The following is a 26,509-nucleotide window of genomic DNA, read 5'->3' as shown; positions in this document are numbered from 1 at the left end:
CTGATCATGTGTGTCTTTTTCACAGCACTTAAAAAGTTTACAGAAGAATTTTAACTTGCATAGCTCAAAACATCTGTAGTGTAGGCCAACAAATCGATAAACTTAAAAAAAAAGAAAGGATAAAATGGAAGAAAGAAAAAAATCATTCTAAGCAATGCAATAGTAAGGAACAGAAAGGCAATGATGAGTGTAACAATTTATGATTATAGTAACAATTTACTACATGTGATCAATTTATGAGGGCTTATGAAGTTTTCTCAGCACATCAGCTGATGAGACGACTAATAAATATCCTGAGTCCAAGATGTTCTACATAATTAATCCTCTTGGCAAAGAACAAGAACCAGGGAAATAGCAAGGAAGAAATGCACAAATGACATGCAAGTGGAATTAAGGAGGGATGTTATGTAGGTTACTACGAGGATGACACACTGGCATGTGAAAGGTTTCTGGGCGCCACCAGCTCGTTGCAGCACCAACGAGGTTGTGGTTGTTTACACCACGTCGCCTGGAAAAAAGCCGGCAAGCTTCAAGTGGACTATTAAGTTAATAATACTGAAGGGAAAGAAGGGCAACGCAACTGAACATCTGGATGAGCAGATCGCTGCCTAGGCCCCAAAGCAGCTGACCAAGTCCAGATCATTCCCCCTTACGGTCTATGCGCACAAACAACCAGGTGCTTTAGGTGAGTCCGCCGCCTCCTGCTACCCCTATTACCGTGGCCTTAATTTCAGACCAGCTAAGGCCAGAGGATGGGGTGAAGGGAGGAGAGGAGCCCCGGGAGGGGTCAGCGTCTGCGCCCCAGAGGAGGCTGACCTTCCAGCTCAGGCCCGGGACGCGCGACCACAGGAGCTCCGGGCCCACAGCCGCGCCTCCGCAGCCGGATTCTGAGCGCGGCGCCGCCTTCCTTCCCCTGCCGCTCCACCACCACCTCCGTCTCTGTCTCTGCTGTCGACAACACCGCCCCCCCTCAGGCCCCTCACAACGACGCAGCCTGCAGCCAGCTGCCTCGCGGCGGAACCCCACCCCACCCCACCTAGCCCTTGCTTTCGCTCGCCCTTTTAGGGGGCTTTCCCCGCCCCTTCCACTTTCCAGCGCCGAAGCCCCCTGCCCAGAGCTCGGCTTTGCTACCTGGATCCGCTTCTTGTGTCTCCTGCGTTCCGCCATGTTGGCCTCTCCGCCCGGTTCCCTCTGACGTGGAGCGAGGAGGGGGCGGTGGAAACCTCGCGAGAGCGCGCGCCGAGGCCCGTTATGTAATCCGCCGGCTGGCGACCGGGGAATGGGGAGGTCGGCCGCCTGGCGGGGCCTGCGGTCCTTAGCGGTGCCTTCTCTCCCCTCTTCCCTCCGCTCCTGTTGTGCGGGAACTGGAGAATCGTTAGGACGTGGAGGAAGCAGAGAAGTGGATCAGAGAACAGGAGGGCTGGGAAGAGTCCTGGTTTCTCAAACCTGACTGAGCATCTGAATCACCTGAGAAGCTACTAAAATGCAGATTCCCTGACCCCACCCCCTTAGAGTCAGAGTCTGTGCGTTTAGGGTGCGGCCTTTCTCAGAGGGATCGACTCAGACTTACTGAATCCTAAAAGTCTTTACCTGAGGCAGTTCCTGCAATGTACTGTATATTTCATGACATTCCATGTAAAAGATTAAAAGATCGAGACCGTTGAGTGACAGAGATATGAACTGACTTATCTAAGGCTCCACAGGTGGTAGATGGCAGAGCCGAGACCGGAGCCAATTATCTTTTCTCCTGCACTGTGCGGGGTAATACAGCTCGTTTAAAACAAGCTGGAGTCTCCATTCCGTTTTCCGCGTTGCTTCTCACAACTCACCGTTAGAATCCAGAAGTAAGACAACCCAGGGAAGCGTAAGGAAGATGAATAGGACAAAGATTCTAAGAAGGTGGGAAGGAAGAAGGCTGCAGTCTATTTCAAGTCTGGTGAATTTCAGTCACTGTAGCCTTTATTGTTATTTTAGAGCCACCTAGACCAAAAGAGAAGGAGCTTAAATTGCTGGTAAGTGCTTAGATAGAAATTCCCTTGACTGACTTTATAGAGATCTTTAAAGCGTTTTTAATTGTAGAAAATTGGGAAAATTCAGAAAAGAAAGATATTCTTTCTTTCTTTCTTTCTTCTCTCTTTTTTTTTTTTTTTTGAGACTGAGTCTCGCTCTATATTGCCCAAGCTGGAGTGCAGTCGCGCAGTCTCGGCTCACTGCATCACCGAACTCCTCGTCTCAACTCATCTCCTTCCTCAGCCTCCTGAGTATCTGGGACTACGGGCATGCGCCACCACACCTGGCTAATTTTTACTTTTTTTGTGTGGAGACGGAGTTTCCTTATGTTGCCCAGGCGGGTCTTGAACTCCTGGGCTCAAACGATCCATCTGTCTCTGCCTCCTGAGTAACTGGAACTACAGGCGTAAGCCACTGTGACCGTTCAGTTTATTTTCTTACAGTATTTATTCTGACTGTGTGTGTGTGTGCATGTGTGTTTGTATTTATATTTTTCCTGTTTCCCAAATTGAGATCATATGCAATATGGCAGCTGCTTTTTTCACTTAATGTTAGGTTGTAAGCGTTTATTATACCATTAAAATTTTTTCCAGGTTTCCCATATTATATATTTAACCTAAGAGCAATTAAATGTGTAAGTAAGGCAAATTGCAGCATCTTGATGCCTAATTTTTTAATAAAGTAAAATTGCTGAATTTTTTTTTTGGGACTATGCAGTTCTGGTCTCGGGAGTCATTTAATTCCTTTCTCCTCTATAATCTATAATTTGGGTGTATGTATAGTCAGGGATGGGGTGAGAAAGAAGTAATTATCCAGTTAACCCAAAACATAATATAGAATATGAAATGTCTTTATTTCCTTCAATTCCTCTACCCACCCAGAATGATGAATCTGTTTTGTGCTGTTTTATGTGGAGAGCACTGGACCATTTTATAGGAGACCTGGTCTATAAATGAAAATATTATTGCATTCAGTAGGTATTGAGTGCCTACTAGATAGATGTCAAATGTTAGGTTAGGACAATGGTGGGGAATAAAAATCCTTTATAGACAATGACTCACCCTCAAGTTACTGCCCTACTATTTTCTTCATCAGCAGAGCTTTAATTTAGTGTCCTCTTGTTCTCACTGTCATTCACTCCTTAGATTACAACAATTTGGTTTCTACCTCCACCATCCAGTAAGAATTATTTTGTCAAACCCAATGCCTTCTCTCAGCTAGCATCTTACTCAGTATTTGACAATATTGACTGTTCTTCTTGACTTCTTTTCCTTCTTTGGCATGTATATCAACTTCTTTCCGATTTCTCGTTGACTTCTCTCCTTTTACCCAATTCTCAAATGTTCCTGGCCACCGTTTTTATATGTTCACCTTCCTCTTGTCTCTTCTATTTGTGCATTCTGTTTACAGATTAATTCCAAAATACTGCATTCATGTTTAATTCCAGATTTCTTCTGGATGTTTCCACTGGATGTCCAACTAAAAATCACCATTTCCCCAGCAAAACCTGCCCCTTTTACTGTAAAACTCTAGTAACTACATTGTTGTTCACTCAATTACTCATGCTAGAAACCTTGGATGCATCCCAACCATGCCTTTCTGCCAGTCAGTCACCAATCCTGTTGATTCTACAGCTGAGATGTTTGGAATTCTTCCCTCCCTCATCATTCCCAATACCATTGCCTTGTTCAAGTCCTTATCATTACCTACATGAACTAGTATTGCAATGGCCTTTTAATTGTTCTCCTCACTTCTATGCTCTTTACACTCCAGACCTTCTTCCTTCCATGACTCCCCATTGTGTATAGCAGCGTGAATGATGGCTAATGTTCACACATATAACCTCAGATTTATGGGTCAAATTTCTGGGTCTCCTTTCCATTTAATATTTATATAAAAATAGCTCAAATCCTTTTCCCAGCACACCGTCTATATCATTGATGGTGGTGGTAAGGAGTTTCCCCTAGCCACTTCTAGTTCCAACTTACTTTTGAATTTCCAATTTTACTCTTATTATTTGACTGTTATTTCTCTCCCAAACGAGGAGTATTTTGTTGTTGTTGTTGTTGTTGTTGTTGTTGAAGACAGGGTCTTGCTCTGTCGCCTAGGTAGGAGTGCAGTGGTGCAATCTCGGCTCACTGCAACCTCCGCCTCCTGGGCTCAAGGGATTCTCCCACTTCAGCCTCTTGAATTGCTGGGACCACAGGTCGTGCCACCACGCCCACCTAAATTTTTAAATTTTTTGTAAAGACAGGTTTCTCCATGTTGCCCAGGCTGGTTTCTAACTCCTGGGCTCAAGCAGTCTGCCTGCCTCAGCTTCTCAAAGTGCTGTGACTACAGGCATGAGCCACCGCACCTGGCCCCTGTTCTTTCTTTTGCCAAAGCAAAACTATTAGTTACAAGAGACTTTACTGGAGATTTTTGAGGAAATGAGTTATATTTATTCATTCATTAAACAGATGTTTATTGAGGGCTTATTATGTGCCAGTCCTTGTTCTAGACACCGAGGATATACTAGTGTTCAAGAGGCAAACATCCTGCCGTTGTGGAGCTTATATTTTGGGAAGAAGAGAACAGACTGTAAAATGCAAGAAAGCAAATTACGTGGTACAGTCGTCCATCAGTATCGGCTGGGGATTAATTGCAGGACCCCTGTCAAAAATCTGTAACAGTGAATGGCAGTGAGTAAATCAGGATTAGTTCTAGATTTTTGATGCTTAAATCTGCAGATGCTTAAGTTCCTCATATAAAATGATACAGCATTTGCATATAACCTATGCACATTCTCCCATATACTTTATATCATCTCTAGATTACTTATAGTACCTAATACTATGTCAATGCTATGTAAATAGTTTTTATACTATATAACTTTAAAATTTGTATTATTTTTATTGTGGTATTGTTATTTTCTGTTAGTTTTCTTTCCCAAGTATTTTCAATTGGTTGAATCAGCAGATGTGGACCCTTGGATAGGGAGGGCCCACTATATGTTAAAAGCCTTACGATAGAAACAAAGCAGGGTAAAGGGACTGCTTGCAGTGGGAAGGAGGGTGTAATTGGAACTTAAATGGTCAGGACAGTCCTCTTTGAGGAGATCCACTTTGACCAAAAACGGCATGAAGAAGAAGAAGAAGGAGCAAGTCCAGTGGGTATCCCAGGAAACCGTACTTAAGGTGGAGTGAACAGCATTTACAAAAGTCCAGAGGTGGGAGAGTGCAGGTGTGTTTGAGGAATAGTATGGAGGTCAGTGGCTGAAGCAGATTCAATAGAGGAAGGGGAGTAGGGGATAAGATCAGAGGGAAATGGGGCTAGATTGTTTAGGGTTTTGTAGGCCATTTAATGACTTTGGCTTTCACTCTGAGTAAAATGAGGACTTCAGAGGGTGTGCCACGATGGATTAGGGTTAGAAGAATGATATACAATGGCTTCTGTTTAGAAAAGATTGTGATTGCTGTGTTGTGAATAGACTGTGAGAGGAGATACAGGGATAGAAGTGGGGACTTGGTAGGTTATTGCAGCAAACAGGTGAGAGATGATGGTGGCTCAGACTTGGGTGTTTGCTATAGAGGCAGTGGGACATCTTGGATTCTGGTTATATTTTGAAGATAGAGTCAATGAGATTCTGAATATGAGGGAAAGAGAGGAATCAAGGATAACTCCAAGATTTTTGGTTTGACCAACCAGAAGAATGGAATTGTAACTTACTAAAATGAGAAACATAAGAGTGAAAGAAGTTTGGCATGAGAATATAGAAATTTGGTTTTTGATGTGTTAATGTGAAGAAGCCTAATGGACATCCGAGAGGAAATGTGGATTGCACAGCCAACTATATGAGTAGTAGAGTTCAGGGAGAAGTCTTGGCTGGAGGTATAAATTTGGGAGTTGAATGGAATCAGAATATGTTGCCCCCAAATATGCCACTTTGGCATAAGGCTAATTTTGACCTGAAGGCAAACGAGAAAATCAGACACAGCAAGAACTCTCTGTCCTTATCTGCCTAAAAGAGCATAAATTCTCACAAAGGTGTCCCCATGCTTCTCCCATACTGAGACAGGGAAAACACCCTTATCACCAGAAGTTGAGATAGCACCAAAATGAGTCTGCACAAAGAAACCTTACTATAATCCTTATCTACCATTACTTTCCCCTATATTTTTACCTTCTCACAGTTTACCACCTCTATAAACCCAAACCCCCTTTTCTTTATCTAGTTACTTCTCCTCAATTTATCACCCTTTGTTAAGATGACATATAAGCCCCGAAGTCTAAACACTTCTTTGACTTTTCACTTCTTTTCCATGAAGCCCTCATGAATGGTAAAAATATTAACATCAAATAAAATTGGTACACTTTTCTTCTGTTAATCTGTCTTTTGTCAGTTTAATGCATAGGCCTCAGGTACAGAACCTAACAGGATAGGGAAATGTTTTTCTTCCCCTACAGAGTTATCAGTGCTTAGATGGTATTTAAGTCCAAGAACCTGAGGGATCACTTGCTTCCTCCCACCCTCCAGGACGTCTCACAGACTTCTGCTTTACATCCCACCTCTGTAATCCTTCCTTCTCAATCTTTCTTGCTGGGTTCTCCTCTTCCACTCTTCCTTCCAATGTTAGAGTGCTAATGGCTTTCCTATCTCTTTATATGCTTTAATCCATAACATAGAGCCCACAACTTAAATAAGGAGTATTAGGTATTGATATCTAGGAGTTCCCTGGCTGTTCCTGTAGGCCCTCCTCATGTCCTTTCCCACTGCTCCTGACTACCTGCCTACTTTTCTTCACTCACTCTAGGATACTTCCCACCCTTCTGAATCTCTTCTCTTTGCCCCTGGGCTCTGTCACTTCTCGCTAGGGTTGCCTCTGAAATTCAGAATTTTCCTTGCTTTATACAGTAGACAAATTGGGCTCTTTACTCTCTGTTGGATTCCTTTGGACATGTTTTTGTAAATTAAGAAATTCATTACCATGTTGTGCTAAACAAAGCATTCTCCAATCTAGATCTTTCTCTCGACGACTGATGAATAGGTAGGAACTTGAAAAATTCAGTTTCCTGGGAACTTCCATCTCATTAAGTGGAAGGGAATAATACAGAAATGTATTCCTATTGATCAGACTTATGCAAACTGGGAGCTGATAGGTTTAGTTTTTTGTGCTAAATAATACTTTCTCTGGGTCCATTTTATATGTTAAACATATATATGTGACAAAATCGAAGAGAAAATTCTAGGGAACTAGAGCAAATAACAGACAGACCTTTTTTTGATGTCGTTTGCATAAAAGCATCTTAGAATATGTAGTTAATAATGTTAGTGATTTAATGTTATCACAAAGAAAAAATAAATTTAATATGAAATAGATCTAATATAAAATGCAATGAGTCTAATATTATTTAAGAGGTAAATTAATATTTTAAAATAAGTTGATACTTCCACTCAAGAAATGGCATAAATTTAGCCAGGCATGGTGGCATGTGCCTGTACTCCCAGCTACAGGGAGGCTGAGGTGGGAGGATTGCTTGACCTCAGGAGTTCGAGGCTGCAGTGAGCTGTGTTTGTGTCACTGCACTCCATCCAGCCTGGGGGACAAAGCAAAACTTCGTCTCTTAAGAAAAGAAAAAAAAAAAGATATAAATAAGACAATAAGTATATACCATTGAAAAACAAACAGAAATACTCTTTTGAAAAAGTAGTAACAAATTTTAACTTGCTAATATTAGAATATATAAAAATAGTCACTTCATCTTCTTAATTAAAATGGTAATTATTTTGTCATTTTGAACAGAAAAGGTAGCAGTATCATTCTCATTCACATATGGAGTTCTCATGGTTTCCCCTTACATTTGCTTTAGTCAAGGTTCAGTGCAAAAGAGAGAAACTAATGTAGTTTTTTAGTTAGAAAGATACTTAATTAGGAGAATTAAATGCTTCCAAAATCATTGAAAGTGTGAAGGACCATGTGCCACGTTGGGCCTGCCTGAATAACTGCCAGACCCTACAGGACTAACCAGCCAGGGGAACCTCTACCTTTGGGGAGCCAGGAGGCCACCGTGACAACACTGAGTTCAGCAGACTACTAGGAGAGCTGTGATCCAATTGCCAGGAAGCCAGGATCAGAAAGTTCTTGCCAGCACTGCTGCCGTTGCCTCCTACTCTCACAAAGATCAAGACTGCATGCTAGAGTGATGCTATAGCAAAACCATCCCCATGACCTTGCTAGGCAGCAGCAACAGGAAGATGGCCTCCTCTTCACATTTGTCCTCCTGATATTCTACCAGTGCATCTAATTAGAACTGGAACTCTAGTTGAGGGAGTCTGGGAAATGAAGACTAGCTTTCCATCTTTTGCTGTGTGCCAGTTGACCATATCTAATATCACTGTCTTCTTTCTTAAGGTAACCACTTCACTCCTACCTTTTCGCCTTCCTAAAGAACCACTGTGAGACCACTCTTCTCCCGTCACTCCCCTACCTCACCATGTATGCTTCCACACCCATGTGTTTTTTTTTTTTTTTGCTTCTCCTTCCCACCTGGCTTATCCTTCAAGGGTCAGGTAACATGTTACCCCTACAGCGGAAACTTCTTTGAATTATTTCTTCAGCAAACTCAATTGACCCTTTTTCTGGGCTCCTAAAACACTTTGTAAAAATCACTGCTATAGTACATATAATTGACATCATAAGTTGTTTTTCTTTCTGCCCAACTGTGAATCTTTCAAGGGCAGGTACTATGTTTTAGTTTTCTGTTCTCAATGTCTAGTTCAGGGACTGGCTCAGAGTAAATAAGTGTTGATGGAGTGAATAATAAATGATGAAAATGGCATAATCTTTGTCCTCTGGAGCTTTAGTAAGTGAGGGAAAGATATTTATGAGGCAGACAAAATTCTACTGGGAAGTCTTCATCATATCCCAAAGGCTCTATTTTCCATATAGTCCTCTGTGGAATTTAGAGACAACCAATTTGACAAGAGGCTCCCCTAGATTTGGTTGAGGAAGCCCTTCCCTGTGCAAGAAGAGAGATTCTGGGAATCAGTCATTTACCTGTTTCTTGTAAGTGTAGACTTACCTGAGAACAGAGACATGTAAGCATCCACCCTCTCAACCTATCTCCAATCCAGCAATTTGAGAGGAAGTATAGGGTTTGGCAAAGCTAAATCTCCAAAATGAAAACCTCTTGGGCAAGTAAAGGCAGCTAAACCTCATAAGTTGTTAGTATACCCAGACTTTGTTTCTGTGCAAGCCCATCTATTAAGATGGACAGGCATGATGGCTCATGCCTGTAATCCCAGCTACTGGGAGGTTGAAGTGGGAGGATCTTGGTTGAGCCTAGGAGTTCAAGCTATGATCGTGCCAGTGCACTCCAGCCTAGATGATAGAGAGATCCTGTCTCGAAAATAAAAACAGAAGATGGAAAGGGGAGTGGGATGGCAAAGGTCAAGAAGGAAGGCTCAGTGCAGAATCCAGCAAACTGAAGTTATGAGGGCCAAGGAAACTAAGACTTCCAGACCTGGACCTCACTTGCCAATTGGGAGAAAATTCTCAAACCTATTCCTTCTTACACTGGCCTCAGATGATTTTCTGACAACTCTTGTGCTCATATGCTGTTGTTCAACTGATGTTTGATAATGTGGATGTCTCTGAAATGAAAAGAACAATAGGCCAGTAAACCTTATAGACTGGATATTTTAACTTTTAGGTAAATATTTAAATAATTTGGCAGAGGCTGTTATAAGTAGTAATTATGGGTCTGCCCCTAAATTAAGGCTACTAGTTATTCAATTCTTTTTCCTTGAATATTTATATAAGAAACTACTAAACTATAATATTTTATAATCTTCTGTGTCATGTGAGATGTTCCGCTTCCTGTGGCTCCAATTATTCTATCATTTTTTTGTTTTTATTCTACATATTGCCTCTAGGTTATACAAGTTTTTTCCTTCTCCTGGTAAATGAAATCACTACTTTTAAAGTGGTATATTGGTATATTTTAGGGCAAACAGCAAAAAATATAATAGGTTTCTTGCCTAAGCTGTACCTCCTAAGGAAAGGGATTTGGGGGGTCTTGATTTTTCATCTGCCAAATGGAAAATCTTCTATCCATTTTCACCCAGGAATTGACAATCTGAAGGTCAGTGTATTTAGTGCTCGATTGTCATAATAAAATAGTCCCCAGCAGAGATCTCTTCAGATTATTGCAAGGCCAAACCAGGATTACTGAAATATTTTCATATACAGTTGTTATACTGACCTTCAACTTCTGATAATAAAATAAATGCTGAAATTTTAGGGGGTGCTTTTAAGAAATGCCTGAATAAGCCAACATTTGACTAATCAAAGGATAAGTTTACTTGTCCAGTTTTAAATTCAAGCATGAATATAATTTTTGTAATTAATATGTATTTTCACACTCTCTACAAACCAATATTGTAATAAGTGAATTTTGCTGTCATGGTTTTTAAAATTTATTTTTATTTTCCCAACTTGTCCTTTTGAAATGCTTGCAGACTTATTGAGAAAGTTGCAAAAACTAATATGAAGAATTTTCACATACTTTTTACCTAGCTTCTACAAATGTTATGTTATAACTATAGTACCATTTTTGAAACAGGAAATGGACTTAGTATTACTAAGTAATCTACAGATCTTATTCAGATTTTGTCAGTTGTGCCATTAGTGGACTTTTTCTGTTCAGGATCCAGTCCAAGCTCACCAGTTGCATTTAGTTTTCATGGCTCCTTGGTCTCCTTTAATCTGGGACAGTTCCTCAGTTTTTCTCTTTCATAACTTTGACTCTTTGAAGAGTACTGGCCGGTTATTTTGCAGAATGTTCTTCAATTTATGTTTGTCTGATGTGTCCCAATGATTTAATTCAGGTTATACATTTTGTCAAGAATATCATAGAAGTGACATTGTACCCTTCTCGGTGTGTCTTGTCAGGAGGAATGTAGTTGATGTGTCTCATCATTGGTAATGAGGCACTTTGATCTCTTAGTTAAGATGGCTTCTGGCAGGTTTCACTGCTGTAAAGTTACTGTTCTTTCTTTTGAAATTAATATGCATCTTATGAGGGAATACTTTGAAACTATGTAAATATTCTGTTTTTCATCATACTTTTGTCTATTAATTTTAGCATCCATTAATTATCTCTGCCTGACATAATTATTACTGTGGTGTTTACCAAATTGTGATTTTCTATTTCTGTCATTCCTTCTACATTTATTGAGATACTACTGTAGGGAAGAGTTTATTTACTCATTTACTTATTACATTATCAATTTGGCCTGATCCTCTAGAGACTATCAGTTAGAAGTGGTTTGTGAGTGAGAGTCAACATGGTGACCTTTGTACGTCCATCTACCATGGTTCTGTTGGCATCCACTGATTTATGCCAGGGGTGAACAGCTTTCCAAGAAAAAGACTTTGAACTCTGTGAAAGCATATAAAACATGGTCTAGGCCGGGCGCGGTGGCTCACGCTTGTAATCCCAGCACTTTGGGAGGCCGAGGCAGGCGGATCACAAGGTCAGGAGATCGAGACCACGATGAAACCCTGTCTCTACTAAAAATACAAAAAAATTAGCCGGGCGTGGTGGCGGGCGCCTGTAGTCCCAGCTACTTGGAGAGGCTGAGGCAGGAGAATGGCGTGATCCCGGGAGGCGGAGCTTGCAGTGAGCCGAGATCGCGCCACTGCACTCCAGCCTGGGCGACAGAGCGAGACTCCGTCTCAAAAAAATAAATAAATAAATAAAATAAAACATGGTCTAATGGATTAGTGTGGCCCTCATGGGGCAAGAGTTTTGGAAAGAACAGTGTGGGACATTAGAGGAAGGAGCACGCTATAAGAGAAGAACTGGCAAATTGGACCCAGAAATACAGCATGGGCTTCAGATGGGGTAGAGATTTTAGATTATTGCTGTAGAATTTACCTCAAGCAGTAAGTATGATCTTTGGCAAAAGTTGTTTAGCGTATTAATTAAAGGAACTGTGAGAGTAAATGGTCTAATACATTAGATTCAACCAACCTTACTGTGGGACCCTGTACTGCTGCACCTGAATGTAACCCAGATGGGGTATTGTCCTTTTCACTTTGTAAGGTCAACTGTTTGGATCTGTAGTCTCAAGGACATTTCAGTTCCAGCTTCACCAGCACAGCTGCAGGACTGTAGCTCATTGACACTAGATGTAGCTCTAGGCATTGTTGAGTTTCCACTCCACCAGTAGCCAGGGGATAGCCATGGGCTCAGGAGTTGTTTCAGTTCTGAGTGATACTTCTATGGAACCACCTGCCACAGCGGCTGTGGAGTCCTAGTTCAGCTCACCAGAATGGGAAATAATGACAATGACAGGCTCATAGGCACATGTAATATCCCTGAAGTTTATAGCAAATTTATAGAAATAGGGACACTATTAAACATTGGATCTCTCAGAAAAAAGGCCCTTGCCAGATGACTGCCCTTTGGCCTTGGACTTCCCGGCCTCCAGAACTGTGAGCCAATAAATTTCTGTTCATTATAATAAAAAAAATGGATCTCTTACATACAGTTGAGCAAATGGGGGGGGGGTACTATTGAGGCTTAGATATTAATATTATGTTAAACAATTTTAAATTGGGAGACCATTAGGCTGGAGTGGCTTCAAGCAGGTTAAGTTCCTACATAAGTAAACTGAAGCCCAATATGAGTGTGAGTCACTCATATTGCTGGAAGAGTGTAAATGGGTGCAACCTCCAGAAAAATGCAATTTTGCAGCATCTGTGAAAATTTTAATTACATAAGCCTATTAGCCCAGAATTCCACTTGCAAGAATGTGCCCTACAGATATGCCTGTACTGATACGAAATTGTATATGCCATACATAATAAAAAGTTTGGAAAGAGCCTGAAAAAGCCTATCAGCTGGCTAAATGAGACTGGTTAAATAAATCATGATAGGTACATATAATGGAATGTCATACAACATTTTAAAACAGTGAGGAAGCTCTATAAGTACTGTTGTGAAATAATCTCTAGATATTTTAGGTGAAAAATTTCCAATGTAGTATGTTAACATTTGCAATGAAAAAAGAGGTTAAAAAGAATATACATACATTTTTGCTTGTTACAGGAGGGGATTTAGTGGCAGGAGGACAAAGTCGGAACAGAGGTTTTTCACTGTATACCTTCTTGAGCCACTGTATACCTTCTTGAGCCATGTGACCATATGCCCTAATTTTTTTAACTATAAAATTTAAATTAAAAACAAAAAACAAAAATCCAACGCAACAGCAGCAGCCACAGTGGCTGAAGATGAGAGGACTCCTGTGCCAGCCAAGGTGGAAGCAGAAATTACTCCCCAGTCCCCACTGACTATAGGAATAGGAGGGCCACACACCCATTTGGTGGCCATAACATTGAAAGCTGGGACAGCAGGACTGGTCTGGACCTGAGGCATAAAAGACAACACTTGCAGCCAGGCCTGGCACTTGCGTAGGGGCAAAATGTCCCAAGCTACAGGAAATGGATAAGAATTGGGTACACATCACCCATATTGGGAATGAACAAATGTGTTCTGATTATTTGGAAAAAGCAAACATTCTAGGGGCAGGGAGTTCTAAAGCCTTGGTGCACTTGAATGGATAAACTTCCCATGAGCAGAATTTCCAAGCATGTCTCCCTGTGGTTCACCTCTACCAAGCTTAACCTACCTTCCGCTTAGGCAGAGTGAAGAGGTACCTCAGCATAATTCAGATAACAATGGAAACATCTCATTTCTTAAAAGCTGTCAAGGAATTGGTGTGAGGTTTAAAAACGTCTCTCAGCTTGATGGAAGGAAGGTAGGCGGTGATAGTTCCTGCTCCCTTTCCTCCAGACACTTCTCATTTTCCTTTCTCAACCTGCTTTGATACTACGATTTCTTTTGCTTCATTTGTTAAGTTCTCTTACAGTTCACAAGTGAGTGAAGAGCTGTTCTATGCTTGTAACTGTTCTCTGCTTGTAACCTTGGAAATGGGGGAGTGTTTCGGAAATGACACAACAAAGCATTAAGCCATGAAACAAGAAAGGGAACTTCAGATAGAATTACAACAATCATTTGAGAATCTCACTGAGAGCTAATAAAAGCCACACACATAGAGGAGTGTTTTCAAATTTTTTTTTGTTGTACTTAGTTGAGTTTCCTGCTTTCAGTTTTCCTAACTTAGCCACAGAAAGTATAGGCATGAAAAACATATTGGCTGGATTTCCTATAAGACTTCACTTTTTAGAAAACAAGCAAACAAACTCAGATTTTGTCATACTAGCACCTAAGGCATACTTCTTGGCTCTTTTCATTACTACACACACACTCACACACACCACATACACACACATACACGCACACATGTATATTTGTGTTTGGATAGATAGAGATATATGTCATAGACAATATTAACTGCTAGGGATCTTATAGGTCATAAGTTGATGTCTTCATTTCACAGATTAGAAAATGGAGGATTAAACAAGTAAAATGAGTGGAATGACCCAGTTGGAATTTAAATCTAGATCTTCCAGCTCCAAGTGAAGGGCTCCTTCACTTGTGAAGCCCTGCCAGTGGGCTTGTAAAGTCCCTCTCCTTTTAAGGAGCGTTCCCTTGAACTTAGTACAGTATTGTGGTTTCTTGATGGTTCAGATAAGTCCTTGACATGGTATTCCTTTGGCAGGCATGTGGGAACAGAATGATGTAGCAGTTGCTATATTATCTCTAGCAGCATGTGACAAAAGAGCTGGTTTGGACATTCAAGCATTCATCTTTTTCCTGAATATCATTTACTCATGCAAGTAGAACCTGTGTTAGGTTCTGAGGTGCAAAGATACTTAAAAGAATATTTACAGTAAGATCCCAGAGAGGGAGAGACAGGAATGAGTGAGCACTGAGTATACACCAAAATATTAACCACAGTGGAATTAAAGGCTACTCTTTCCTATCTCTCTTTTTTTGTTGTTAATCTTAAACGTCTACATTCTGTATAATGAACATTCATTGCTTTTAGCATTTAAAAAACTTGGCCGGGCGTGGTGGCTCACGCCTGTAATCCCAGCACTTTGGGAGGCTAAGGCGAGCAGATCATCAGGTCAGGAGACGAAACCATCCTGGCTAACACGGTGAAACCTCGTCTCTACAAAAAATACAAAAAATTAGCCAGGTGTGGTGGCAGGTGCCTGTAGTCCCAGCTACTCAGGAGGCTGAGGCAGGAGAATGGCGTGAACCCGGGAGGTGGAGCCGGGCGTGGTGGTGGGCACCTGTAGTCCCAGCTACTCGGGAGGCTGAGGCAGGAGGAGAATGGCATGAACCCAGAAGGTGGAGCTTGCAGTGAGCCAAGATCGTGCCACGGCACTCCAGCCTGGGCGACAGAGCAAGACTCTGTTTAAAAGAAAAAAAAGAATTAAGAAAACTTACTTTTAATTTAAAAAATTGACTAAGGCATGTTATGATTTAAATGTATTTGTCCCTTCAAAATTCATATGTTGAAACTTAACCCCCAAAAGGATGGTATTCAAAGGTGGGACCTTTGGGAGATCATTAGATCCTTGGGAGGCCGGAAACCAGATGTCTGTGTTTTTTGGTTACATCATTCAATAAATTCCACTTATGATTTAGGCCAGTTTGAATTGGGTTTTGTAATAGTGTGTATGTATATATGAGTCAGGATCCTGGCAGTACACAAATGGCACACTTAAATAATGTAACGAGGAGATAGTGCAGGACCACACACACAGATGCAGGGATTAAGAGAAACCAACGAGAACTATCAGTATCAGGGAGCCTTCTCATCCTTAGGCCTGAAAAGGACAAAGGGAAAAACTGGTTTCCCAGAATCTACAACTTGGGAAGAGATGTAGCTGTAGCTTCAGGAGAGGGCTACTTGACAGGAGCTGTGGCCTCCATGAGCAAAGCAGCCTGGGAAAGCAGGAAGGGGACCAAGAAATCAACACTACCTCTGCTGTTTCCTCCCACTCCTCAGACTCCTCTTGGTGGTTCCATTGGCTGACCTTGAGGGGAAGTTAGAGGGAAGGGAGGCCATTTGAACAGTCTATTGAAGTCAGCCTCTTGGGCACTGAGCATGATGGAGAGGGTGAAGAGAGGATCTGGAGGGGTCATGGAGAACATTCATCATCCTGTGATTCTAATACAGTCATGCATTGCTTAATGACAGGGATATGTTCTGAGAAATGCCTTCTTGGGTGACTTCGTCGTTATGTGCACACCATAGTATACTTACACAAACCTAGGTGGTGTGGCCTATTACACACCTAGGCTATGTGCTACAGCCTGTTGCTCCTAGGTCGTAAACCTGTATAATATGTTACTGAACTAAATACTGTAGGCCGTTGTAACACAGCAGTATTTGTGTATCTAAACACATCTAAACATAGAAAAAGGACAGTAAAAGTACAGTATTACAGTTTTATGGGACTAATGTTGCATGCAGTCTGTCATTGACCAAAATATCATTAAGTGGTGTGTGACCATTTGTTTTTTACAAAGTACCCTCATATACTAAAAAACAGTTGATAAAGAAATGACTATAATGATTATTACAACAGAGTGATTACCTTAAATTATTAAATCACTCAATCCCACTTGTTGAGCATTCATTGTTTTGAGGACTTTGAAATAGTGCAAGGAATTTAGAAGTTAGAGTTGCTCATCTCAAGGGAATAACAACCAAAAAGGGTACAATGAGATATTATAAGTGAAAAACAAGTTTACACGGCTAAAAAGATTTTAAAAATTCAGGCTTCAGGGGTGGACAAATCCATGTATTCAGCTCTCTTGGCCACAGTTATTGGGCACAAGTCGAAGGAGTCAATGAGGCAGAGTGACTCCCAGGACTTTGAATCTATTAGAAGAGACATATGTTCTTCCTTTCTACTGTGTAACTTGAGAATGTTAGGTCTGGACTGCACTGGGCATTTTACCATCCTGAGAGAAGGACCTCAAGCTGCTTGGAAGCCACTTCTATAGAACCTGAAGATGAAGTCAAAGGAAGGCAGCACAAAAAGAAAACTAGATCCTTGGTGACAGCATTTGAATCACTAGATTAACTCTTGCCTGAAGCCAGACATCTAGACTTTTTAATTACTAGATCCAATATGTTTCCTTTATGATTTAAGTCAGTTTGAATTGGATTTTGTCATTTGCATTCTAGAACATCCTAATTAATACAACATCCAAAGTAACCAAGATAACTAAAACAAACTACTGTTTTTAAAGAAAAGATTTTAATGTTCACGGAAAGTGAATTTTCACACAAATTATTGCATTTCATAGCATCCACCCAGATTTAGTCACTTTTTTCATATACTAACAAATGTAGGGTTTTTTTTTTTTAAAAAAGCTCTTATTATTTTTTTCTTAAAAAAATATTTATTTGTGTTTTTTGGGCTGGGCGTGGTGGCTCACGCCTGTAATCCCAGCACTCTGGGAGGCCGAGACGGGCGGATCACGAGGTCAGGAGATCAAGACCATCCTGGCTAACACGGTAGAACCCCGTCTCTACTAAAAATACAAAAATTAGCCAGGTGTGTTGGCGGGCGCCTGTAGTCCCAGCTACTCGGGAGGCTGAGGCAGGAGAATGGTATGAACCCGGGAGGTGGAGCTTGCAGTGAGCGGAGATCGCACCACTGCACTCCAGCCTGGGGGACAGAGTGAGACTCCCTCTCAAAAAAAAAAGAAAAAAATTTATTTGTGTTTTTTCCCTAGACTGCTAAGCAGAAAAAAGCTCTTATTTTTATCCTTTATCCTAATTCTTAAAAACAAAGTCCTAATTTATGATTTCAGTATTTCAGTGACAGTAATCATAAGAAGTAACCCGATTAGACCATTCACTTTGCAAAATTCTCTGTAAGGGAAGCAGTACTTAGAATACCTATTGTGGATGTTGTTTGCCTGAAGAGTTGGTGGGTATAAATAAAGGCTGGTAAATAATGATTTTTTTAAATGCCTCTGGCATGAGAACAGTCATAAATCCTGGAATTAAGACTTTCCCCAGGACTTACACTCCCAGGACTAAAAATGTTGCCTTTTATTCCTATTTAGAATTGTCTTTTGGATTTGCTGCTAAACCCTCTCATGTCTATATGACTTATACAATCAGATGTTGGCTGATGCATTCAGATCCCTGTGCTGTGAATATTTATTTATTTGGTTTCTCAATTAAATGAGTGGTTTTGGTGACAAACCACTGGTGTTAACACAAACAGCTAAGCTGATCATTTAGGAAAAGCTCAACATTAAAGGATTCTAAGTCCATTGTTAGGCTATGACAGTAACTCCAATCTCATTAACAATTAACCACTCGATCACCACCTAATTCAAAGAAAAAACTACCATGAATAAAAGTTCTTGACTGGGTGCAGTGGCTCATGCCTATAATCCCAGAACTTTGGGAGGCCAAGGCGAGAGGATTACTTGAGCCCAGGGGTTTGAGACCAGCCTGGGTAACAAGGGGAAACCCCTTCTCCACAAAAAATGCAAAAATTAGCTGGGCCATGGTGGTGCATACCTGTGGTCCCAGCTACTTTTGAGGCTGAGGTGGGAGGTGGGAGGATTGCTTGAGCCTGGGAGGTGGAGGTTGCAGTGAGCGCCACTGCACTCCAGCCTGGGTGACAGAGTGAGACACTGTCTAAAACACACACACACACACACACACACACACACACCAAAAAAAACACACACACACATTCTTTCTGCTGTTTGGAAGGAAGCTATTTCTATTTATTCAGCGTTTGGGGACCTAAATATGTGTCTGAAAAGAAAATGTTGCTGTACTACACGATGGTGATTGAAGTCCTGAAAATATCAGGAAACTGTTCTCATTTATTATTTGTCAAATTGTGCTAGCGCTTTCTGTAAACACTTGTAATCTCTGTTTTGCAGGTGAAAGAAGACTGCAGCTGAGTTCTCTTATCAAAGGAAAGTGCTGTACTGTACTTGAAATAACTCTAGCAAATACTATGCTTCCTGCACAGAACCTGTTGGATTACTCACACAAATGTCAAAGAACAGGTTGACATTTTAGCAAGTTATCAGCCTGGCCCATATAGAAAAAGACAGACATTTCTAGTTTTTACACTTTGCAGGGTTCAGAGAGCAGTTGAATGTTATTTTTAGTCTATGATCCAAAGCAGCTAATGACAGAGTCTACCTTAGAAGATAAACAGGCTTCTGATTTATAACACAAGGCTAATTGTAGATATTGTGTGATGTGTCCAGTTAAATTAACAAAATAGCTTTGCAACAGTGTGGAGTAAAGACTTAGGCTTAAAACAGAGAATTTGAGGATTGAGATAAGTCCAGAGAAGCAGCAGGATGGAGTGCAGATGCAAGAGAAAGGCTATGTCAATGCCATATTATAAATATAGCTCATAGACAGCATATTCTAGTGTGTGTCTAAAGAGGCCTGTGCCCTTGAGGAAAGGGGAGATTATGACCTTGTCCCCCAGTGTTATTTGCATAAATTCTTAGAGACCTTGGGGCAGTGAGTAGGAGACTGGTTGAGATGATTACTATAGGAAAATTGAATAACTTAAAGTATGGATATCTTACTGTTACAGGAAATGCTTAGGAGGTGAGGTACTCTGAATTTAGAATATGATGGCCTAAGGAATTCGGAGTCAAGAAGCAGGACATGGGATGAAAATACATCCACTGTCAAGCTGGTCATTACGACAGGGAGAAATATCCCTCCACAAAGTGAGATTGGTGAGACTTGCAAGAATTGAATGATGGTCCCATTGGACGAAACTCTTTAGGGTGAGTTTGCTTGTCTGGGAAAGACAGAACTCAGAGCCCTAATTGAGGTGAACTGCAAGATGGGTTCAGCAGGAGAAAGTGGCTGGAAAGGGGCAGGGACCAGGAGCCAAGTGGGTGACTATCTGCTAGGCGCTCTCCTGAGGGCACGCATCTTCCCTGGTGGTGTGACTAGAAAGAGGGAGTCCAAAGCACAGTCCCTTCTCCTCCACCTGGCACACTTCAACACTTCCCTCTTTTCCCGTGAGCCAAGGTAGAAGGTCTGGTCCAGAATGGACGATATGGGTGGAAGGGTGAGTCAGTATTGTTTTTCATGTTGGTGGTTGGACTCAGTTTAAAAGATGAATGTCTTAGGGTAGTAGGTAGCATAGTTTTCCTAGCTTTGTTGTCACAGGTGATAGAAGCTGGGCCATAAGTTAGGGTCACAGCTCCCTTGATTCTCCTTCTTCTTTGTTCTCCTTCCTCTTTCACAACTCTCTCTCCTAGGTACTTTTAGTCAGGCTACAGATGGAATTCTGGGCATTTGCTCCAGAGAGAATTTTCCTAGGTAGCTTTTGCATTAAACAGACTTCAGTATACATTTTGCTTTGCATAGGGCCTCTCTCTCCTGACACAGATACATGGGCCCCTTGTAGCCCACAGCCCCCAGTGTCACACATTAGTGGCACAGGCTTGGTTTTGACATTGGTTTCAGGTACCCAGTGAAGAGCACTTTCTGTAAGAACAGTTCAGTGGCAGGACCCATAATGGTTATGAGCACGGAGGCCTCCAGTGCAGGAGCATCCGCAGTGGTTGCTGATCCCCAGAAGGGAGACGTACTCTCTTTGTTTTTGTGTTTCCAAAGGCAAAGGCATACTCTTAGGAGGCAGATAGAAAGATGTACAGTTAAGAAGTAGGGTTTTTAGGTTCTGTTAACAGCTGGTTTATTACCTTTTTAAGAACTTTCTCACCCTTTCTGCAGTGAAATAGGCTGTTTCTCTATGTAGGAGTACACCTGTGGGGAAAAAAAATGTGTGGAAACCTAGCTATTCCCAAAAAAGGAGCACAAAAAGAAGGACATCTGAGATTGCTGAATACTTTTTAGATGACAAAGAACTTAGAATGTTGAGAGGGGACTTACAGGGAATGGGCTGATAAAAGACTTGAGCATCATCTAGTATTTACCCCTTTCTCCTCCAACTTGAGTTAGCTAAATACACACACACACACACACACACACACACACACACACACACACACACGAATATTCCTGCTTATAATAAATGCTCTAATCAACAAATCTACTGGATCATAAGCTCTGCCAAGGTAGGGCCTGTGGTGTTCCCTTTTTATCCTTAGCCTGTAGCACCAGGCCTGGCACATAGATTCTTAGTAAATATCTACTGAGTGAATGAATTGTTGAACAGTTCGTAATGAAGAACTGATTCTGAGAATCTGTGGAATACTTCAAAAGAGAATGAATACAATGCATATATTAAAAGAGGAGGCAGTCTGCAGCCACTGCCACCTCCACCACTGCCAGCTGTGCTGGTGAGCATCCCCAGGCAGCACGTTGGAAGTTGTTTTCAACCGTATCCAGCCCTTGCCAAATACATCCTATTTGTCACACATCCAAAGTGAGGTCCCTCCAGCTATAAGGTGGGCACCATGGCGGAGAAGTTTGACTGTCTCTACTTCAGGGACCCCTTGCAGAGGAAAAAGTATGTGCAGAAGGGTGACCACCACTGCTACCTGAAATGCTTTGACAGCTTCTGTGCCAACACCTGCATAGAATGCTGCAAGTCCATCCGTGTGGACTCCAAGGAGGTGCACTATAAGAACTGCTTCTGGCATGACCCCTGCTTCCACTGTGCCAAGTGCCTTCACCCCTTGCCAATGAGACCTTTGTGGCCAAGGACAACAAGATCCTGTCCAACAAGTTTGCCACTCAGGAGGACTCTCCCAAGTGTAAGGGGTGCTTCAAGGCCTTTGTGGCAGGAGATCAAAAATGGAGTACAAGGGGACCATCTCGCACAAAGACTGCTTCGCCTATAGCAACTGCAAGCAAGTCATGGGGACTGGAAGCTTCTTCTGTAAAGGGAAGGACTTCTACTGTGTGACTTGCCATGAGATCAAGTTTGCTAAGCATTGCGTAAAGTGCAACAAGGCCATCGCATCTTGGGGAGTCACTTACCAGGATGAGCCCTGGCATGCCGAGTGCTTTGTGTGTGTTACCTGCTCTGAGATGCCGGCTGTGCAGCGTTTCACTGCTGTGGAGGACCAGTAATACTGTGTGGATTGCTACAAGAACGTTGTGGCCAAGAAGTGTGCTGGATGCAAGCACCCCATCACTGGGTTTGGTAAAGACTCCAGTGTGGTGGCCTATGAAGGACAATCCTGGCACGACTGCTGCTTCCACTGCAAAAAATGCTCTGTGAATCTGGCCAACAAGCACTTTGTTTTCCGTGAGGAGCAAGTATATTGCCTTGACAGTGCCAAAAAGTTGTAAACTGACAGGGGCTCCTGCCCCGTAAAATGGAATTTGAATTTTGTTCTTTGTGTCCTTACTCTCTGCCCTATACCATCAATGGGGAAGAGTGGTCTTTCCCCTCTTTAAAGGTCTCCTTCTGTCTTTTCTCCCATTTTACAGTATTACTCAAATAAGGGCACAGAGTGATCATATTAGGATTTAGCAAAAAGCAACCCTGCAGCAAAGTGAATTTCTGTCTAGCTGCAACTGAAAAACGAAAACTTAGGTAGATTGACTCTTCTGCACGTTTCTCACAGAGCAGAAAAGTGCTAGTCATTTAGCCACTTAGTGATGTAAGCAAGAAGCATATGAGATAAAGCCCCCACTGAGATGCCTCTTGCGGCTCAGCTGGGACCTACCGTGTAGTCACGTGACATGCAAGCGTTGTAGTGGCTGCTTCAACTCGCTGCTCACCCTCTTCTGTGAGCAGGAAAAGCACTCACTGACGTGCATGGTTTAACTTCCTCATCAAAACTCTGACCTTCCTTCTGTTATTTTGTGCTTTCAAATGACTAATATGCACTTCCAGAAAATTAACATTTGAACTTAGCTGTAATTCTAAACTGACCTTTCCCCGTACTAATGTTTGGTTTCCCCATGTGGCATGTTTTCTGAGTGTTCCTACCTTAAAGCATGGAGCATGCAGGTGATTTGGGAAGTGTAGGCAGATCTGAGAAAACGAGCCTGTTTCAGAGGAACATTGTCACAGCAAATACTTCTGGAAACTTAACAAAACTAACCCTGATGTCCTTTTTATTGTTTTTAATTAGGAATATTTTTGTTTTAATTGATAGCAAAATAGTTTATAGGTTTGGAAACTTCTATGAAAATATTCTATTTATTTCATTATTATTATTGTTATTTTTTGAGAAGAGCCTTGCTCTGTCGCCCAGGCTGCAGTGCAGTGGCACATTCTAGCTCACGGCAACTTTGCCTCCCAGGTTCAAGCAATTCTCCTGTCTCAGCCTCCTGAGTAGCTGGGACTACAGGTGTGTGCCACCACACCTGGCTAATTTTTGAATTTTTAGTAGAGATGGGGTTTCAACATATTAGTCAGGCTGGTCTTGAACTCCTGACCTCAGGTGATCCACCCACCTAAGCCTCCCAAAATGTTGGCATTACAGGCGTGAGCCACCGTGCCTGGCCTGCATGAAAATATTCTAGCCCTTTCAGATGTTCCTGTAGTGTTGAAATTCATCCTATGGAAGTAACCGCAAAACTCTGTAGGGGGAGTTGAGCAGGTGCCAGGGCTGTCATCAACATGGATATGACATTACAGAGCAGTGGCGAGTTGAATCCCTTGTAACGCGGTTGTCTGCTCTTTGTCCATGTGTTAATGAGGCCTGCAAAGTCCCTTCTATAGCGATTCCTAGAAATTTTCCTCAAGAGGAAATGTGAATTTCCACCTACCACTTACCTGAAATACAAGATCACCTACTTACTGCATTCTACATTATTTTACGATATAGTATAACGAGACAATATCAAAAGTAAACGTAATGACAATGTGTACTAACATTCTTGTAGGAGTGGTTAGAGAAGCTGATGTCTCATTTCTACATTCTGTCATTAGCTGTTATCATCTAATGTTTCAGTGTATCCTTATGGAAATAAAGCAGCATATGAATTTTAAAAAGGAGGATTAGTTCAGGAACTACAGAATGATTAACTTACTTTTATACTGTAAAAAAGTTAGTATCCCCATGATGTTTCCCCCAAATAGTTTGAAAATAATTAGAAGAATTGTAAATTATAGTGTGTGTCTCTCCTCTCTTACCAAGGACTAAGGGCTAACGTATCGACACACCTCATTTTACTGTGCTTTGCAGATATGGCATGTTTTACAAATGGAAGGTTTGTGGGAACCCTGAGTTGAGTAAATCTATTGGCATTGTTTTCCCAACAGCATGTGCTCACTTTGTTAGCATTTTTTTAAGCAATAAGATATTTTTAAATTAAGGTAAGTACATTTTAAAAGACATAATACTATTGCACACTTAAACTACAGTATAGTGTAAACATAACTGTTATATGCACTGGGAAACCAGAAAATTCCTTCATTGCAGTGGTTTGGAATTGAACCTCAGATATCTCTGAGGTATGCCTGTATATTAAAACGGTGGTAAGAATTTTTTTTTTTTTTTTACAGTAACCAGGTGTTTTATGCTTTTGTTTTGTTTGATAAGAATAACTTCTAGCACTATGAAACAAATAGCTATTTAATTCAACAATCAGTTTAATAAACTTTTTGTAACCCCAGCTAGCAAAATAAAGTCACCTATTAGGAAATGAGCCAAAGAGGAAGGTGAACTATTTTAGAAATGCAGTTTAAAATGTATATGCAGTTAAAAAAATGTAAAAGCATATTTTTTCAAAATGGCATTCAATGATGTTCAGGTAAACTATTTCCTTCACTCGGGAGATGAGTTTCTCACACCTGCACAATGTAATCCTGTGGCTATTATCAGACATACTGGAGACCTTGGACCTTGTGTTGATTTATGTAGAGGATTCCCTTTCCAGAGGATGGGCTGGATAAGTACAGCAAATTGACTGCAACTCTCTATAAAACAGATCTTTCATATATCTGTAATAAAATAACACTGTACATATTTACCATAATGAGAAACTGCATTTGCTTGAAGTATAATACATTTTTAGTATTAGTGGGTGGTGTAAAATATTCCATATATTTTAAATAACTAATGGAAACAATTTAATGGAATTTAAAAATTTTCATGTATTTAAACATGTACTGTTTTTTTTTTTTTTTTTTGAGACAGAGTCTTGCTCTGTTGCCCAGGCTGGAGTACAGTGGCACGATCTTGGCTCACTGCAACCTCCGCCTCCCAGGTTCAAGTGATTCTCCTGCCTCAGCCTCCCTAGTAGCTGTCATTACAGGCATAAGTCACCATGCCCAGCCCTATACTGTTTTTTTAATATTGGTATCCACACTTATTCTATAACTCTTATAGCTGTATGTTGGCTGTTTAGTAAACAGATTTTTTAAAACTTTTATTATGGAAAACCTCAAATATATACAAAAGTAGAGTGAATAGAATAGTGAACCTCATGTAGTCAAAACCCAGCTTCAATAAGTATCAACTCGTGACTGAACTTATTTCACCCATAGTCCCAAAGATCTACCTACACCCTACCCACTCCATAGATTTTTGGAAGCAAATCCTTGTCATGATATTACTGGGAGAAACACTCTTCGTTGGGACTCTTCTGTTTCTACACATCTTGCTGGGTGGACCAAGAGACTGCAAGGCCCTAACTATTCTTTTACCAGAACCATTTCTCAAGGTTGATTATGCAGCTGGTAACCTCAAAAAATGGGTAATCCTTCCTTCTACACCCATCATCACGCCTGAACAAAAAGCAGTCTTGCTTACTGCTTGCTATAAAATTGGTGGTTTCCCCAAGTTGTGTTCCTCAGCTGTGAAGCAAACCCACTGTATGGGCAGGTAGCCCCTGGGCCCCTCTGTATTGCTCCTGTAGCACCTGGGGGCAAAAGGAACCAATACACATATGCTGATGTTCATGTTGCTACTGTGTCATGAGTAATAAAGTTCTTTGTCTCTGACCCAAGAGGCTCATGTGTTCTGCCAGTCTCTGTAAAATAATAACAGGCTAATTTATTAGGTTGGAGACAGGATCAGATCTAATCCCAGACACAACACATATAATTTTATCTGTACATATTTCACTATATATTTTTAAAAAATAAGTCTTTTTAAAAAAGCTCACAATACTATATTTTTAACAAATAACAGTAATTTTAAATATCATTGAATATCCCAAATTGTGTTCAGATTTCCCTAGCTGTTTCATTTTTTACAGTGTATTTGAAAAAGGATTTAAATAAGTTTCATGATTATATTGGGTGATTTGAATTCAAAAAATTTCATTTTAGTAAAATATATATAAAATTTGTAATTTTAACATACAAGTTGGTAGTATTAATTATATTCAGAATTTTGTGCAACCATCACCACTATTTCCAAAACTTTTACATCTGGGTTATTTGAATCTTAAGTATCTTTCTTTCAATCTACAGGTTTTCCTTTTCCCATTCCCTTGCATTTATTTGTTGGAGAAAATCAGGTCATTTCTAGTAGTTTCCCATAATTTGGATTTTTACTATTTTTATAACTGCAGTGATGTTTAACATGTTCCTTTGTTCCCTGTATTTCCTGTAAATTGGTTTTTGGATCTAGAGGT

General features: G+C 41.0%; 3 protein-coding genes across 3 annotated transcripts in view; 2 read left to right on the top strand and 1 right to left on the bottom strand.

Moving 5' to 3' along the window:
* SEC62 (SEC62 homolog, preprotein translocation factor) overlaps positions 1–1,323 on the bottom strand; it is a 31,289-nt gene extending 29,966 nt beyond the window's left edge. Inside the window, exon 1 of the mRNA XM_032173971.2 lies at positions 1,132–1,323. Coding sequence (XP_032029862.1) covers positions 1,132–1,167 — 36 coding nt within the window. The 5' untranslated portion in view covers positions 1,168–1,323. The remainder of the gene's footprint in view (positions 1–1,131) is intronic.
* A 70-nt stretch (positions 1,324–1,393) lies between these two features.
* LRRC31 (leucine rich repeat containing 31) overlaps positions 1,394–26,509 on the top strand; it is a 117,254-nt gene continuing 92,138 nt past the window's right edge. Inside the window, exon 1 of the mRNA XM_032172273.2 lies at positions 1,394–2,012. The gene's annotated coding sequence lies outside the window, so the exon portion shown is untranslated. The remainder of the gene's footprint in view (positions 2,013–26,509) is intronic.
* Positions 20,834–24,185, top strand: LOC116481229 (four and a half LIM domains protein 1). Its single transcript, XM_032173972.3, is given in 3 exon segments — positions 20,834–21,640; positions 21,643–21,756; positions 21,759–24,185. Coding segments are annotated over 3 exon segments (837 nt in total). The 5' UTR covers positions 20,834–21,420; the 3' UTR covers positions 22,262–24,185.

This window comes from Hylobates moloch, unplaced genomic scaffold (genome assembly GCF_009828535.3).
Source record: "Hylobates moloch isolate HMO894 unplaced genomic scaffold, HMol_V3 SCAFFOLD_13, whole genome shotgun sequence".
In the NCBI taxonomy this organism is placed as follows: domain Eukaryota; kingdom Metazoa; phylum Chordata; class Mammalia; order Primates; family Hylobatidae; genus Hylobates; species Hylobates moloch.
The sequence above is the reverse complement of the archived record's forward strand: the minus strand, read 5'-3'. Positions and strand labels throughout refer to the sequence as shown.